The sequence below is a fragment of the Cephus cinctus genome, unplaced genomic scaffold (assembly GCF_000341935.2).
Source record: "Cephus cinctus unplaced genomic scaffold, Ccin1 Ccin1_scaffold0087, whole genome shotgun sequence".
NCBI lineage: Eukaryota > Metazoa > Arthropoda > Insecta > Hymenoptera > Cephidae > Cephus > Cephus cinctus.
The window spans coordinates 579,333-592,616 of NW_014332826.1; the positions used below are offsets into that span (position 1 = coordinate 579,333).

Below are 13,284 nucleotides of genomic sequence, written 5' to 3' on the forward strand. Positions count from 1 at the left end.
ATTTGAGATCCATTGAGTCATGAGGATCCGTATCGGGACCTTTTAGGCTGCCTGGTAATGGACGGACACCGAAATAACTTAGCGTAGAAAGATAGGCGGAATGGAGACAAGTCCCCCTATGAGGTCTGTCGTCGCGACGGAGAAAAACAGTCCTGATACTTAGGAGGAGACGCAGACGCGGACGTGGCTAGGAATCAGGCACGTCGTGAAAACCTGGTTAGGAATGGAGTACAAGGGGTGATGAAGGGAGGTTCTGAAGGGTGGGTCCAGAAGGGGAGGGAGGAAGGAAGGCTGAGGGAGAATCCGGAAACAATGGGATTATTGCGACTTGAGACAGAGATGGCAGGACTCGAGAGAAAGAAATTGAGGAGGAAGAAGTTCGACGCAGGTCGCCCAGCCATTCTGCACTTTTATGGTTTCAAAAACGAAGAATAAAAGGCGCGGTTGGCAATCGTGCAGGCGGGAAAATTACGGGCATGTTAGAAGGGTTTCAAAAAAAAAAGGACAAGGAAAACAAAAAGGTTCGTGCCGGCGAAACAGCGTAAAGAAAAGCTTTGAAGGAGAGGTGAAACGAGTAAGGTTGAAAGATTTTTTTAGCTTCTCTTTTAGAGAAAAAAAAAAGATTAAGGTAAAATGAACGGCAAGTATTTTAGAAAGCTATGATTATCGAGGTTGAACGTGCGATGGCTCCGTGGATGATACCACGAAAAGGGACGCGAAGGAAGACGACCGTAGCTTTGCTCAAGTATTTTTTGGAAGTACCTGGTAAAAAAGGCTGAGGTAATGACGGGGGTATGAGGTCGGTATGAGGTTGCTCGTCGCTTTTCAGTCTTGGGTACCGAGAAAAGAAGTCGGCAGTGAAGAGTAAGGGCGCAACGGTGACTATGGGGATGAGGAGGAATGGAATGGAATGGAGTGAAGAGGACAGGAGAGGAGAGGAGAGACGAAGAGAAAGGAGTGGCCCTCGGGGGAACCGTAAACCTGCGGCAGAGGTGACACTAAAACTTTTACAGGGACACCAACCTTTATTTCCATATTGCTTGTAGCCTCAAAGATAACTTTTTTTTTTGTAGCTGATAGTTTCAGCCAATTTCTTCAGGCTTGCTCCTAAAGTCGCGTATAGCCGTGAGGCTTTTCTACGTCGAGACTTGGTCCTTTGGACGAGAAGGAGACGCAGGGAATATATATGTATATATGATAAAGGAGAATAAAAAAGAAAGATCCTCGAGATACAGTCTCATCGACTTGCGCCATCCATTAGTACAGTCTCTAATACTTTTTTTATGTCGTGTGTATACATATATGCATGCTTTGAGCGTTACTTAGTCAAAGCATTACACAGTGGAGATAAATTTGGAAAAGAGTAAGCCGGCGGTTTGAAAATATTCCGTAGGTGTTTGCGAGTCGGATGACAAACTTTGCTATCCCGTGCTAGAAGGAGCCCTAGGGGATAATCCAGGATGATCTCTTTCCATCCATGTCATGCACTTAAATCCTTGACCGGCTCCTCCTTCGCGCACCTCCAAAAATATCCTACAGAAACTTCTGGTTTTACCCGAAAGCTCTTTCGCGAATCCAAGTCCAGTACGTTCAAATCCTGTTGAATTTTCTATGTCTCCCCATTACCGGGATTCAGTATAAAACTATAGTATATGAAACGAGTGGAAAGAAGTATATAGTAGCGTCCTTTTAATTCTCCGTGAGTTTCTAGATTTCTTTATTTCTTTTCACCCACCTCCCCACTCGCCCACCAATCCCCCTAACTCTTTCACGTTAATACCTTATCGAGCGAAAATTTTCAGTCGAACGAGAATTCCGTATCGAATCCTCTGTACTTTTTCCTATATGGGTATGTAGGTATGGAGCTAGGTACTGAATGCGTATATACATATGATATATATGGACGTATAGGGATTGCCAAGGGTAAGTAAACTACGTTTAGCGAGTCGTGACGTCACGCATAAGAAATTCACGAGGTACGCATTTGGTTATGATGATATCACCTGATCGTACTACTTTGCATAATAAGAGGCGCCGAGAGTCAAGCTCCATCCGAGAAGCACACGTATGCAAATTTCGTTCCGCGGTTATTCCATTTTTGGGCTTTATCTGTTATAAAGCCTCCTGGGCTCGTTTTTCTTCGGTTCGTCAATCGAACGAGCAGCAGCTCCATAGCTACAGCCTCGTTAATCGCGATTGCGCGCCGAGGTAAGGGGCTTGATAGAATGCACTCATAAGTTACAGTCTGTAGTAATCCCCACGCGATTCTCGAGCGTGCTGCCCATATGAAATTTCGTCTTTCTTCTTTTTCTCCTTTTCACTGTATATTTTTTTACTTTCTGTTACTATACTTTGGTAATCTGTGCTTTTATCTTTTAGCTTCTTTCATCGTGAGTTTGTATATATGTACATATCGCTTCTACAAGTTTTCCTATAGGAGACGCGAAAGGACCTCCCGCAGGAAATGGATCTACTTTATGTATTATGAAATATATATAGAAATATGCGCAACCTGCTGCGCTATTGAAATTTGGTACTTTAAAGAGATATTGAGTTGTCGAGATATAACGAAAAATACCTACTCCTTGAAGCTCGTGTCTGTATTCTATTTCATGTGCACAGGGTATAGACGTGCAAGTCGGATATACAGAGTGGAAGAAATGTCTTCCAGTTTCGAAAAGAATTATTTTTTAACGACCTTCTACAATGTGGAAGGTATGCGAGTAACGTACTCGGGGTTTTCCGTTGTTCCTATAATTTCGGGAAGAAGCCAATTATAAAGTACAGAAGAGCGAACTCACCTCCTCGTGCTCTTTGTGAAAACGTTCCTTCTTCCTTAGTGCCTCTTGGACCTTGAGCTGGAACATACGTACCACGAGTAATATGAAAGATCAAATTAAACTCAGTGCATTGCAATTTGTTCCAGTATACTTCTAAACTTTGTCCCTCGTAGATTCAAGTCGGTATGAAATTTGCGTGTTACCTCAATAACTTTTTTTTCCCCTTTTTATATCACGCTCAAAGTGAACCCATCGCTATGCCTTTTTACGATCGAAAGTGGCAGTCGCGGGGCAAGTTAACCGCATAATCCAGTGGCAGGAAGCGGTATTTAATAACTGAGCAGTCAGCGAATTACACGGAAGGCAGAGATCGTAAAAAAGACTAAATTCAATTTGTTACCGTCTCTTATCGTGCAGCAAGAACGTCGCCGAGAGGGGCAAGCAGGGCAGAGGATGGCGAAGGGATAGCGAAGTAACGCAGAGAACCGGATACCGAGAGAAATGGACAGAAATCGCAGTTCGTAGAGTATATACCGCTGGAAAGGAAGGTGAGGCGGGTATAATGTGCAGGCGTCCGAGAGGTGCTGAGTAAAAGGGAAATTTATGGTAATCGTAAAAAGTGGGCCATTATGTAACGCGATAAAGGGACAAATGCCGAAAAAGTGTGAGCCCGCGGTCCCGTTGGCCGAGGGTCAGCGATAACTGCGGCTTGCCGCACCCTGTATATGAGGGAGAGTAAAAAAAAGGGTGCCATAATAAACCGATTGCGTCTCGCGAGTGGTCCATCCTCTTCGCACGCTTTACCGTCACAGCTTCCGAACCGTTGACCAACGAGGATCGTACGTGGGAAGGAAAACAAAAAACATTGGCGAACGTAAAAGTTATAACACGGTCACCCGGATTCGTTCGATGGAAACTAGGACGGACGACTACTCCGGAGGAAAAGTTTACGGGGTGTCGCGATCGCGAAAGTTAAGATTGGAGGATTTCGAATTGTGAGATTGCCGAGGACCCGGCTCTACGTCACTTCCGTCCTCTCGGAAGGTTAGTTCGGCTTGCGCCAGACGAAAGTGTATAAGATCAATTTTTCCTGGACGTGAGTAGCGGGACCAATCCTGGTACAGATTGGCAGACGAAAAGAAATATTAAAGCCGAAGTGGTTAAGCTGAGTAAAAAGGAGCTAGCCAGATGCTGAGGGAAATTCCGAGGGTGATAATAAAAAATCGATAAAAATCTTAACGTGCCACGTGGTTACGCAACGAGATCGATAAAGGAACCTTGCGGACAGTATTAATGGACGCTTCTGTATAGTTCGAGAGCGACGGCGCTCTCCTTTATTTTATTCTCCGGGACAATTTGGCATGACGGCTCGTGCGACCGCGCGCATCTACAATTGGCAGTGAAATTGATGCGCCTGTGGTCTATGGGTGAGGCTCATGTACTTCTATCCATAGTGATTCAACTATATCGTACCCTGTGTATGGTCTCTTCGAAACTGTTTGGTTGACCGCCGTTCATTTGAAGATATCTCAATCGATCGTAGTCCCTTGGATCGACCATTGACCGAAGAATCGTATGTCCCATATCAGGTCCTAGACCCAGGCCACTTTGTAACACGCTGTCCGGTGTGTCTACCTGTTGACAAATAAAAGGGAGATATTATCATTGCGCTCAGACAATAATGACCGTAAACAATATTTATACAGGATGATAAATTAATAATACTTTTTGAATTATAATTACGAGAAAGCTCTCACGAGGTTATCAGGAGCAGGTAGTATCCGTAAATTTTAGTGTAGTTATACTAGGAGGAATCTTCCTCATGCTTTTAGCTGAATAATTAAGACGGGAAGTTAAGTAGTTTCGCTCTGAAAACAAAACCCGAGCGTGTATTTGCGAAGTAAATCCTTAATGAGAATTACCGTCTAACTAATTCCCAATTTTTACGAATGTCCGTATATAGACTCTAATGCAAATAGATAGGAAACCCTCGGTGCCTGTAATAACGTTATCGATGTCACGTTCGTCAAGTTTGATTATGGCGGTCGGATAATACGCGTACTTGAAAATACACTTAAGTCAAAGCTGCACCGAGAAGGAACTTCCCTTGACAATAACGACGGTCTCGGCTTCAATTTAATTAAACAGTACGATATTTATGTTAAACGGATTAAAAGCGTTTGTTTGCATCCAGTACCAGAGTCTCTTCCCCGAGCTCAGAAGTGGCATCCGCTAAGCCTGAATAATACCGAGACAAGGCTGAGAATTTACGTTGGCTTGTTTGCCCGTGAATTGTTGACTTTTTTGTGCGGTTCGCCGGGTAGCTGGGTAGATGGTAAAATGGAAAAACAAAGTGAATCGTGGACAAACAGCGAGAGATCGGTATAGTCCCGGGGTAAGGTTATACGAAAATCCAACGAAATTATGCATCTCAGCACGGGTATAGTGCCGACTTAATTTCTTCCGGCGAGGTAGGAGTCACTTCAGCCGTTACAATTCCTCAGAAGGAAGATATCGGGCGGAATACATTTCAGTACTACAATAACGTATCTAACTAGAGAACCTCATAAATAAGAAGAATCCAGAGGAGAGAAGAATCTCTATACGTACTCAAGGTACCTCTGGGATGGAATTGCCATGGATTTCGGCTGGATAGGTTGAGAGGTACAACGATCACTTTTTTTTCCTTTTTTTTCCCCTCTTACTCCGAGACTTACGTAAATCACAATAAACCTGCACTCTGGATAGATAAATGGACGTGTGGGAGTATAGATTCAGAAGGTTAAGGAGGAGGCCAACTGAAAGTGGGAGGATACCTCTGAGAAGCGTGGCGGAGTCTGCGAGGAGTGGAGGAACATATATTTTTAAGGTTAAGCAGCTAACTGGCCACCTGGGGCAGCTTCTCCTTATAGGATCACTTTATAGCCGCTCTTACTCAGTGGGTCTGGGACGCCTACCGGTCAATTTATCCCAGCATTGTTACTGCACAGCCACCCCATACAAGGATAGATACCACGGGATAAGCTTGTGACAAACGCAATTAAACATTGCGATTTATTCGGGCTCCTGTAATCAGCCATCTCTCAGTCCCGGTGAGATGACGATAGCCAAGATCGTGTATAGGACCACTGTAAACGGAGGCGTCGGAAAGACGTTACGACGAAGTCTCTTTAAGGACACGATAAATGGACCCGCGTATCGAAAGAAGTTATTTTCACGAAAATTTTCTAATTTCCTATACCTGCCATGAGTGCGAGAGAGACATACCCATGCGCACTTATATGCGTAAGACAAGGACGGACATAGGTATCTCAAAATTTCTTACACTACTACTTCACTTACCCTACCATGTCGAATTCGCTTGGTGAACATTTAGTGATGCATTCGGTATTCCTGGGGTGGTCACAGTGATAATGACGGAAGCACTTACAAATCGCAACCCTTAACAGTTCCGTAGTGAAGTTATCGTCAGGGGTGTGTTTTCGCATCTTTAAGCATCCCCGTCACGGACACGAGCGTGATACTTAAAGCAGCATGAAGAATGGGAGGCGCAGAGGTGAGAAGATAAGCGACTCAGAGTTCCTACGTGCCAACAGGCTTTATACATTTGCCTTATTTGCTCGAGAGAGTGATGTATTGTAAGTGTCCAACAAGGCTTGAATTTGAGCTTCGTTACTTCCTGGTTATCATATACGTAGTATATACGCGTGTTACGGCATACGGCAGTCATCAGAGACGAAACTACGAGACGTAATAAAGGTAGTGGGATACGGGTATAACTTGAGCGAGATATGGACACTTCGTTGCAGGATAGTGGTGATATCTTGGGCGAAAGACACGTTCGTTCTCTGCTCAGACGTAACTCCACGTCACTAGGTAGACCAGCAGGGTAACTTGACTACTCGGAGACGTGTGGTCTTTCGGGTATTTGGATATTTTAGTTTTACGACTGGCACATCCCACAGACGTAGTTCCGGCTAGGATAGGGTGAAACCTACTGGAGTCCACCTTGCGCAAGACAGGATCGTTACTCGTTCCTTGGGTTGAAGAAAAATGTCTATGCACGTATACGGACTTTTCCACTTGCTACTGCAGCATCTCTTTTTTGGTCCAGCTAGTATTTATTCCTATCGTATCTCAGCGGTCCGTATCAAGATCAATGTATACCTTTAAGAAGGTAAATAGTTTCCTTTTTTTTTCCAAAGAAGACAAGCAAGAGGAGTTCCTATGGGATAGCTGACTCGAGACTGTCGTAGCTCCTAGTGAAAAATCCAACTTGAAACGTTTGACCTTCTCGAGGTACTCTGAGAACTTAGCTTGCAAATGGGCAGGCTCGACGTTAAAGTTGAGCCGTGGAAAAGGTACATACCTAACTCGGTGCTCGTCAAAATGTTTTACGGCACGAAAGGCGTCCGTAGGTGTTTCCTGCCGATCGTATTTCATGCAAATGCTCTTAAGTAGCTTACGGGCTCTGGGCTTCGGCCCTCTACGGGCTCTGCCGTACGGCTCGGGTACTATTTTCTAGGTGGGTATTCAACCTTGAAAGTTTCGCGGCTAATTACGTAGGTTACGTGTCAGGGGTAGGAGGGACGGTTATTACTTTAGTGAGAGTAAGAGTGAGAGAGAGAGAGAGAGAGAGGGAGAGGGAGAAGGCGGTACTAGACTGGAGCCAAGGAATAGCGACCGAACAGGAAAGGGTATACAGGGATAAAGAGAACGGCGATAGGGAGTTTCTCAGCGTAAGAAATGCAATTTCCCTGCCGCGTGATCTAATTTCGCGATAACGAGGAGGTCGTTATTTCGATTTTACTATCAGTGCCGTAACGCGTGACTCGCCAAGTGCTCCACCTGCCTTCGGTAGCAGCTGCCCGAAAGAATTGCTAGAGATTCCTGAAGACGACGTTACATAGCTAAGGGTCAAGTACAGATGGCAGCACTGGTGTGTGTATATAAGCATATCCACGGGAAGTTCAGCCTAATGGCAATTCCCCGAAAAAAACGGACGCCGTAATCGTGGTCATTTGAATATTTCGTGACTTCCCGCTGCATAGAGAGTTAGATCAGGAATACTTTCAAGCACAATCGTAAAAACCCATAACCGAGAATCTCGAGAGTCCAAGTGAAATTATATGCAAATATGCGAACTACTTTGCCGAATAAAACTTATTGCCGCGCACTTAAGGTTCACGTCGACGCTCCTCGTCGCAATTGCAGTTTAGGATCAGCCCGGACTTTGCAAGATGTCCGTGACTAGTGAAATATGTCCAATTGAATTTATATGCGGATGAAAAGCCGTCGTAACTTGGGACGTCGTGTGTATTATTGAAAACCGGAAGTTCCGAGTATACTCGTGACTGTATGCGCCCAGCAATAAGTAATACTGTCAAAATAATAGTAAAACGGTTATCCCGTTGACATCCATCGATCCCAATTTATCATTTACACGTAAAACGGCCACTTTATGAAGCAGCAGGTGCCACGCAGCCTCGGGCATCGTTAAGTAATAGATCGCGAGATCGGCTCAAGTCAGCGAAAATCTGATGCTAAAATTACGAAAAGTCAGAGGGAAAAGCATCGACGTCTACTCGACACTGAAACGGGCATTAAACTTTCAGGCACGACCTACGTCTTCGCAAAGGCCTTCCAAGCAAGCTTTCAGAGACTCTTAGATCCTTTTCGTACAACGTTCAAACGTATCGCACGCGTAGCATCCGTATCGACTTTACACCTTGAGAATGTTATGTCCTCTTTCCGGCTGTGTCGAGAGGTTTACCGCTTTTGCCATCCTCGGGAGGAGGTAAGGTGCGAACGGTGTACACGCATCACGATTTCTTTTCTAGATTTTCATGAATATCGCAAAAGGACTATATTCTTTACCGATACGAAATAAAATGCCAAGAAACGAGATACGTTGTCACACGAGCATCCGTACGATTCGTCATGGTGCTTGGAGGATGGTTGTTATCCAAAGTGAGAGTGTTTCCTCGCTTTAAGAGGGACCGCGTTGCGCGAACTTTTATAAGATTCTTTTTTACCCTTGGTCCATTACCACCATACTTGGACAGAGAGAAATCATTTACAGAGAGAAATTTCGCTAGGGAGTCCAAGTAGGTAATTTGTGGATGGCTGAAAGCCTTGAAAGATTCGCGTTAAATAACGAAAACTTTATATGTATATATACACACTATATATGTATACATGTACTTTATATCGTTGATATATTCAATCTTGATTGCTTTCATGATTACTTACGTGAGAGCAGCTAATGCACTGCTTGCAGTACTTCCTTTTTATCCTTATCGGTGATATGGGCGTTCTAAACGGTTTCACCGACAAACTAGCCAGCCGGCTAAAGTGCCGTAGATTACAATGTCATTGCGGCCAGGAATAACCTGTTTATATCATAATCCCTGAACGCGCAAGTGGTAAGCTCCGTGTATAACTTTATCGTGATGCAAACGCGAGCCTCTTTCACACAGAAAGTATTTTCGTAAATTCACTGTCATAGCGATACTCGGAATATTTGTTCGAATTAATGACGAATTTGACAGAGGTTCGGAAAGATCGTCATCTGGCGCACATATCGTACATTAGATACTTCGTGGTCGGGTTGGAAGGTATTTTCGTTGTTCCTTCCAGCGTCTTTAGGCGCTATAGAACACTTTGTCGAGGACCAGCAATTTGCCGAAAAAAGAAGGTCCAGAGACAAAGCGTCTAAAAAAGAAATTTCGGGACTTTGTTAAGACGCTTCTGGCCCTCCTGCCGCCCCTTCTTAGCCTGCTCGCACAACCATCCCGAGGGCCATCTCTACCCTCGAGAAGTCTACGGAGCGTCTGAGATCGCTCAAGAGTACCGGGATAAGAAAGGTCTGAAAAGACTGGCCCGAGGTACTGATATCTTGTTTAATTAAGCAGAGTCCAAAGCGGCAAGACGCGGAGCTAGCGTCTTGCCGAGGCAGAAACCATTACGAGCCTCAAAGCCGCAGCTGTTACTTGTCAGTGAAGGGAGCGATGCTCGAGCTAACGAAGGAATTCGTATCCAAAAATAAAGTGCAAAAGAGGCGTAAAGTGATGCGGTAGTGACCGTATATATGTATATACGCATTATACAATCGGAGAATAATTCGGGAGACACGAAAGAACAATAGAAATAATGACGATGGAAGAATGGCCGCGACGCGACGGAGCGGACGAGAAATCCTCAGAGGATTTTAACGGCGCTTCAGTCGTCGAGGACTTCCGGTAGCGAAGCGTATGGCGCGATGAACGAACCGTCAGAAGAGTCGCCGTAATACAAAGGGAGAAAGGAGGTACGCAGAGTGCAAGGAGGCAGATAAAGAGAAAAAAGGAAAGGGACAAGTCGAGGAAAATGATAAAAGGATTTAGAGAGCGAGAGAGACAGTCTCTCGGTAGGGTGGTCGAGAACGATAGTACCGTCTTCCTAATTAAGTCCGTTCGATGGTCGCCAAAAAAAAAGTGCAAGCCGATCTTAAGGAGACCCGGTCCGGTATCACGCTCGTTGTCTCAAGTCGGCCATTAAAAAGCCATAAATATTCTAATTCCAAGGAGACGAAGCTAAGCCACCAGCAAGCTGCAGAGCATAAAGCAGAAGCGCCGCAGCAGCCAGGAGCTCTCTGAGAGGGCGATGCCTAGTTTTAAGACGTGCATTTACTAATTAGAAAAGCTAGGTTCAAAAGGTCGGGTCTGGTGCTCAGACAAGAAAATTGTAGAGGCCGTGACATTGAAGCAGCGAACACGAGAAGAGGCGGCGGGAGGGTGAAGGAGGAGGTGGAAGTTCCTAGTGGAGAAGAAGGGGCTATACGTATAGGGTGCAATGGGTGATAAAGCCAAGCTCAAGGGACGAACGTATAGGAACGTATCATCGATCGCACTTGTACCTTTCCCCGTGACTGTCTGCCATGTGTTTTTTCCCTCTTCTTCTCTTTGCCTTCCCTTGGCACACCTACGTTAACCTTCCCTCGAAACGGGACACCCTCGATCCTGATTCACGTCAACTCTCTTCGTTAGCGCGTCGAGGGGCATTTGCAATCGCGTAGCTATGCTGCGCTATAATTTGCATACAAAATGCAAACTGTGCTAACCGTGCAACGTTAACCATTCGAGCGTGGCGATGGCAGTGCCGTATTGCTTTGTCAGCTAACCCTATCCAGGAAAATCATTCTGGGCATGGCAACCCTCTGCCTCTCGTACCCCTTGACGTTTGGAACAATCGAGAGAGGATCTGTCTGTGCGTATATAGAATAGATGGAGGAAGGTTACGTGGAGGAGAAGAGGCGAGAGAGAGAGAAAGAGACAAGTAAATTGCTGAATAAAGGAGTAAAGGGTAAGGTAGGACTGGAGACGCTTTATCTATGGAAAGAATCCGCGAAGGCGTCCTGATAAACGAACGTGGCAAACTAGGGGGGAGAGACCGGAGAAAGGTACTGGCTTACGTTCGCTGCAATGAATGTGAACCAGTCATTAGCGCATCAATCCTGTAACGTGCGTTTACCCAGGGAGTTCCCTGCGAGTTCAATTGTAATTAGTATAAGGAATTGACGAGCGGTGTCACTGGTTGAATTTCCCCCTGCCCTGTATTAGTCGTATCTGGCAAATTGATGCTTGCTGGAGTCTCTCTTGACTGGAGTCTCTTCGCTTAGAGAGTCGACCGTTGAAAGTATAATATCGTGCAAGACAATAAGTATTGGCCATTAGATAAAATCTGAAGCAGAATAAATATTTTTGGGAAATGATCTACTATAAAAAAAGATCCACTCCTAATTGAAATTATATCGCAAGATAAAAAGGATCCATTCATAATTGGAAATATATTGCAGCATGTGGATCCTATAATCATACTGGAATCAAAGGAACAAATGAAAGAATACCGAGACGACTAAGACAAGGGAGATACATCATCCACCCGCTGAAATCTACAAGACGTATTTATTACATAATTATATTTATTCATATTTTTATTATCAGTCTCTTATAACATGTTCTATTTCGATTATAAAGTGTCTCGCTGCCCTAAGTGCGTAATAAGATAGGAGTATATCTATTTTATCAAATGGCAGATTCATAAAAGAAAACTATAATTAAATAATTAATATTGCGAATATGGATGTTTTAGTGTGAATGCATGTGTGTATGCGAGGAACCGGTCTATTGAGGCATGTGCTATTAAAGACTATAGTTATAATATATCTTGCAAATTCTGATTGTTCATTTATTTTATTCTTTTATATATATGGCAAAATTAGTAAATTGTTAACCATCGCGAATAAATGTCTTATAAGCAACTATAATATATTACAATCCAGAATCACTTAGGGATGTGTACATACAGCAGCATCGCATTGAAATGCATGGCCCTGCCGGTCATTCGAGGAACTAAACTTTGGGCAACGTTGGGAAATTACCGAAATTACAAGCAGGAATAGGCTTCGTGCCCTTTTACCTGAGTGATAAGATCCTTGCATTTGCGCGTCTGTCGGCCTTTATTGTCAGGTTGCTACCTGCTGATAACGCAAGATTGTATTAGGACCATAAAGTTTCATTGGTATATCGGCCACGTATACTACCCTATGGAAACGCACCCTCTGTACCTACATATGTTGCTATAGGGTAGAAACAGTTGAAAGTGTATATACGTATATACAGTACGCAATCCCCATTTCTACGGCTTCCCGGCCATTAAGCGACTTCGACTTTACGATCAACAATCCATGTCAATCGGAAAACACGACTTCGAGTATCCGACTAAGAAAACAATGTTATTTCTTTTTCTTTCCGTCCATCTGATGCCGTTCGCGTTGACTCGCAGTACTCGTTCTCGCGGATAATTTCAAGAGATCGTGACACAGCGATAGGACGATCGATGCCAGAGATACGGTTGGCTCGCGAGTTCGACAAAACCGCCGGTTCTACCCCCTTTAAGGCTCGCCCTCAGCAATGTCAGTGACCTTCAGAGCGCTTGCGCTCCGAGACGAAGAAGCGAGGGACCGTCTCCGTAGGTTTACTTGGAGGCTTCGAATTTCGGAAATGTTTACGGGCGCTTATACGGTAGCGGATGGGCGGGTTTGACCGGGAAAGAAATGGCTGGCTAATGGAGATATAGAAGCAGTTAACCCTTGACTACCGTAGATCTGCTTAACGGCGCCATAAGTTTTTAGTGCTGGCTCAGTTCAACGATACAAGCGTCAGTATATGTAAAGCAGTCCTCGCAAAGAAGGCGGTTGGTATCGGTTCAACGTAAGACCAATGAGCCGGGAGCAACCATAAGCCGCTGTTAAAACGGCACGGCTCGAAAGGTTTCCCTTAGTTTTCCATGCTCTCTCTCTCTCTTTTCCTTTCTCTCCTTCCTCCCCGGACCTCCTAGGGTGCTGTTATACTTTTTATCTTAACGGCACTACACAGTTTTACGCTCAGCGAATTTAATGGACTTATGGCCACCTGTATACGGACCCATACTGTAGCATAGAGAAACACATATTCTTTTAAGG

The 13,284-nt window shown here is 44.6% G+C and overlaps 1 protein-coding gene across 10 annotated transcripts in view; it reads right to left on the reverse strand.

The window, feature by feature from the left end:
- The window catches only part of LOC107273170 (SAM and SH3 domain-containing protein 1), a 181,574-nt gene that overhangs the window by 9,546 nt on the left and 158,744 nt on the right, over nucleotides 1–13,284 (reverse strand). For 9 of the 10 annotated variants that reach the window (XM_025089349.1, XM_015751094.2, XM_025089335.1 and 6 more), the window contains 2 exons: nucleotides 4,254–4,415; nucleotides 2,802–2,858 (listed from right to left, as the gene is read on the reverse strand). In XM_025089349.1, coding sequence (XP_024945117.1) covers nucleotides 2,802–2,858; nucleotides 4,254–4,415 — 219 coding nt within the window. The remainder of the gene's footprint in view (nucleotides 1–2,801; nucleotides 2,859–4,253; nucleotides 4,416–13,284) is intronic. The other variant, XM_025089353.1, reaches the window with a different exon arrangement.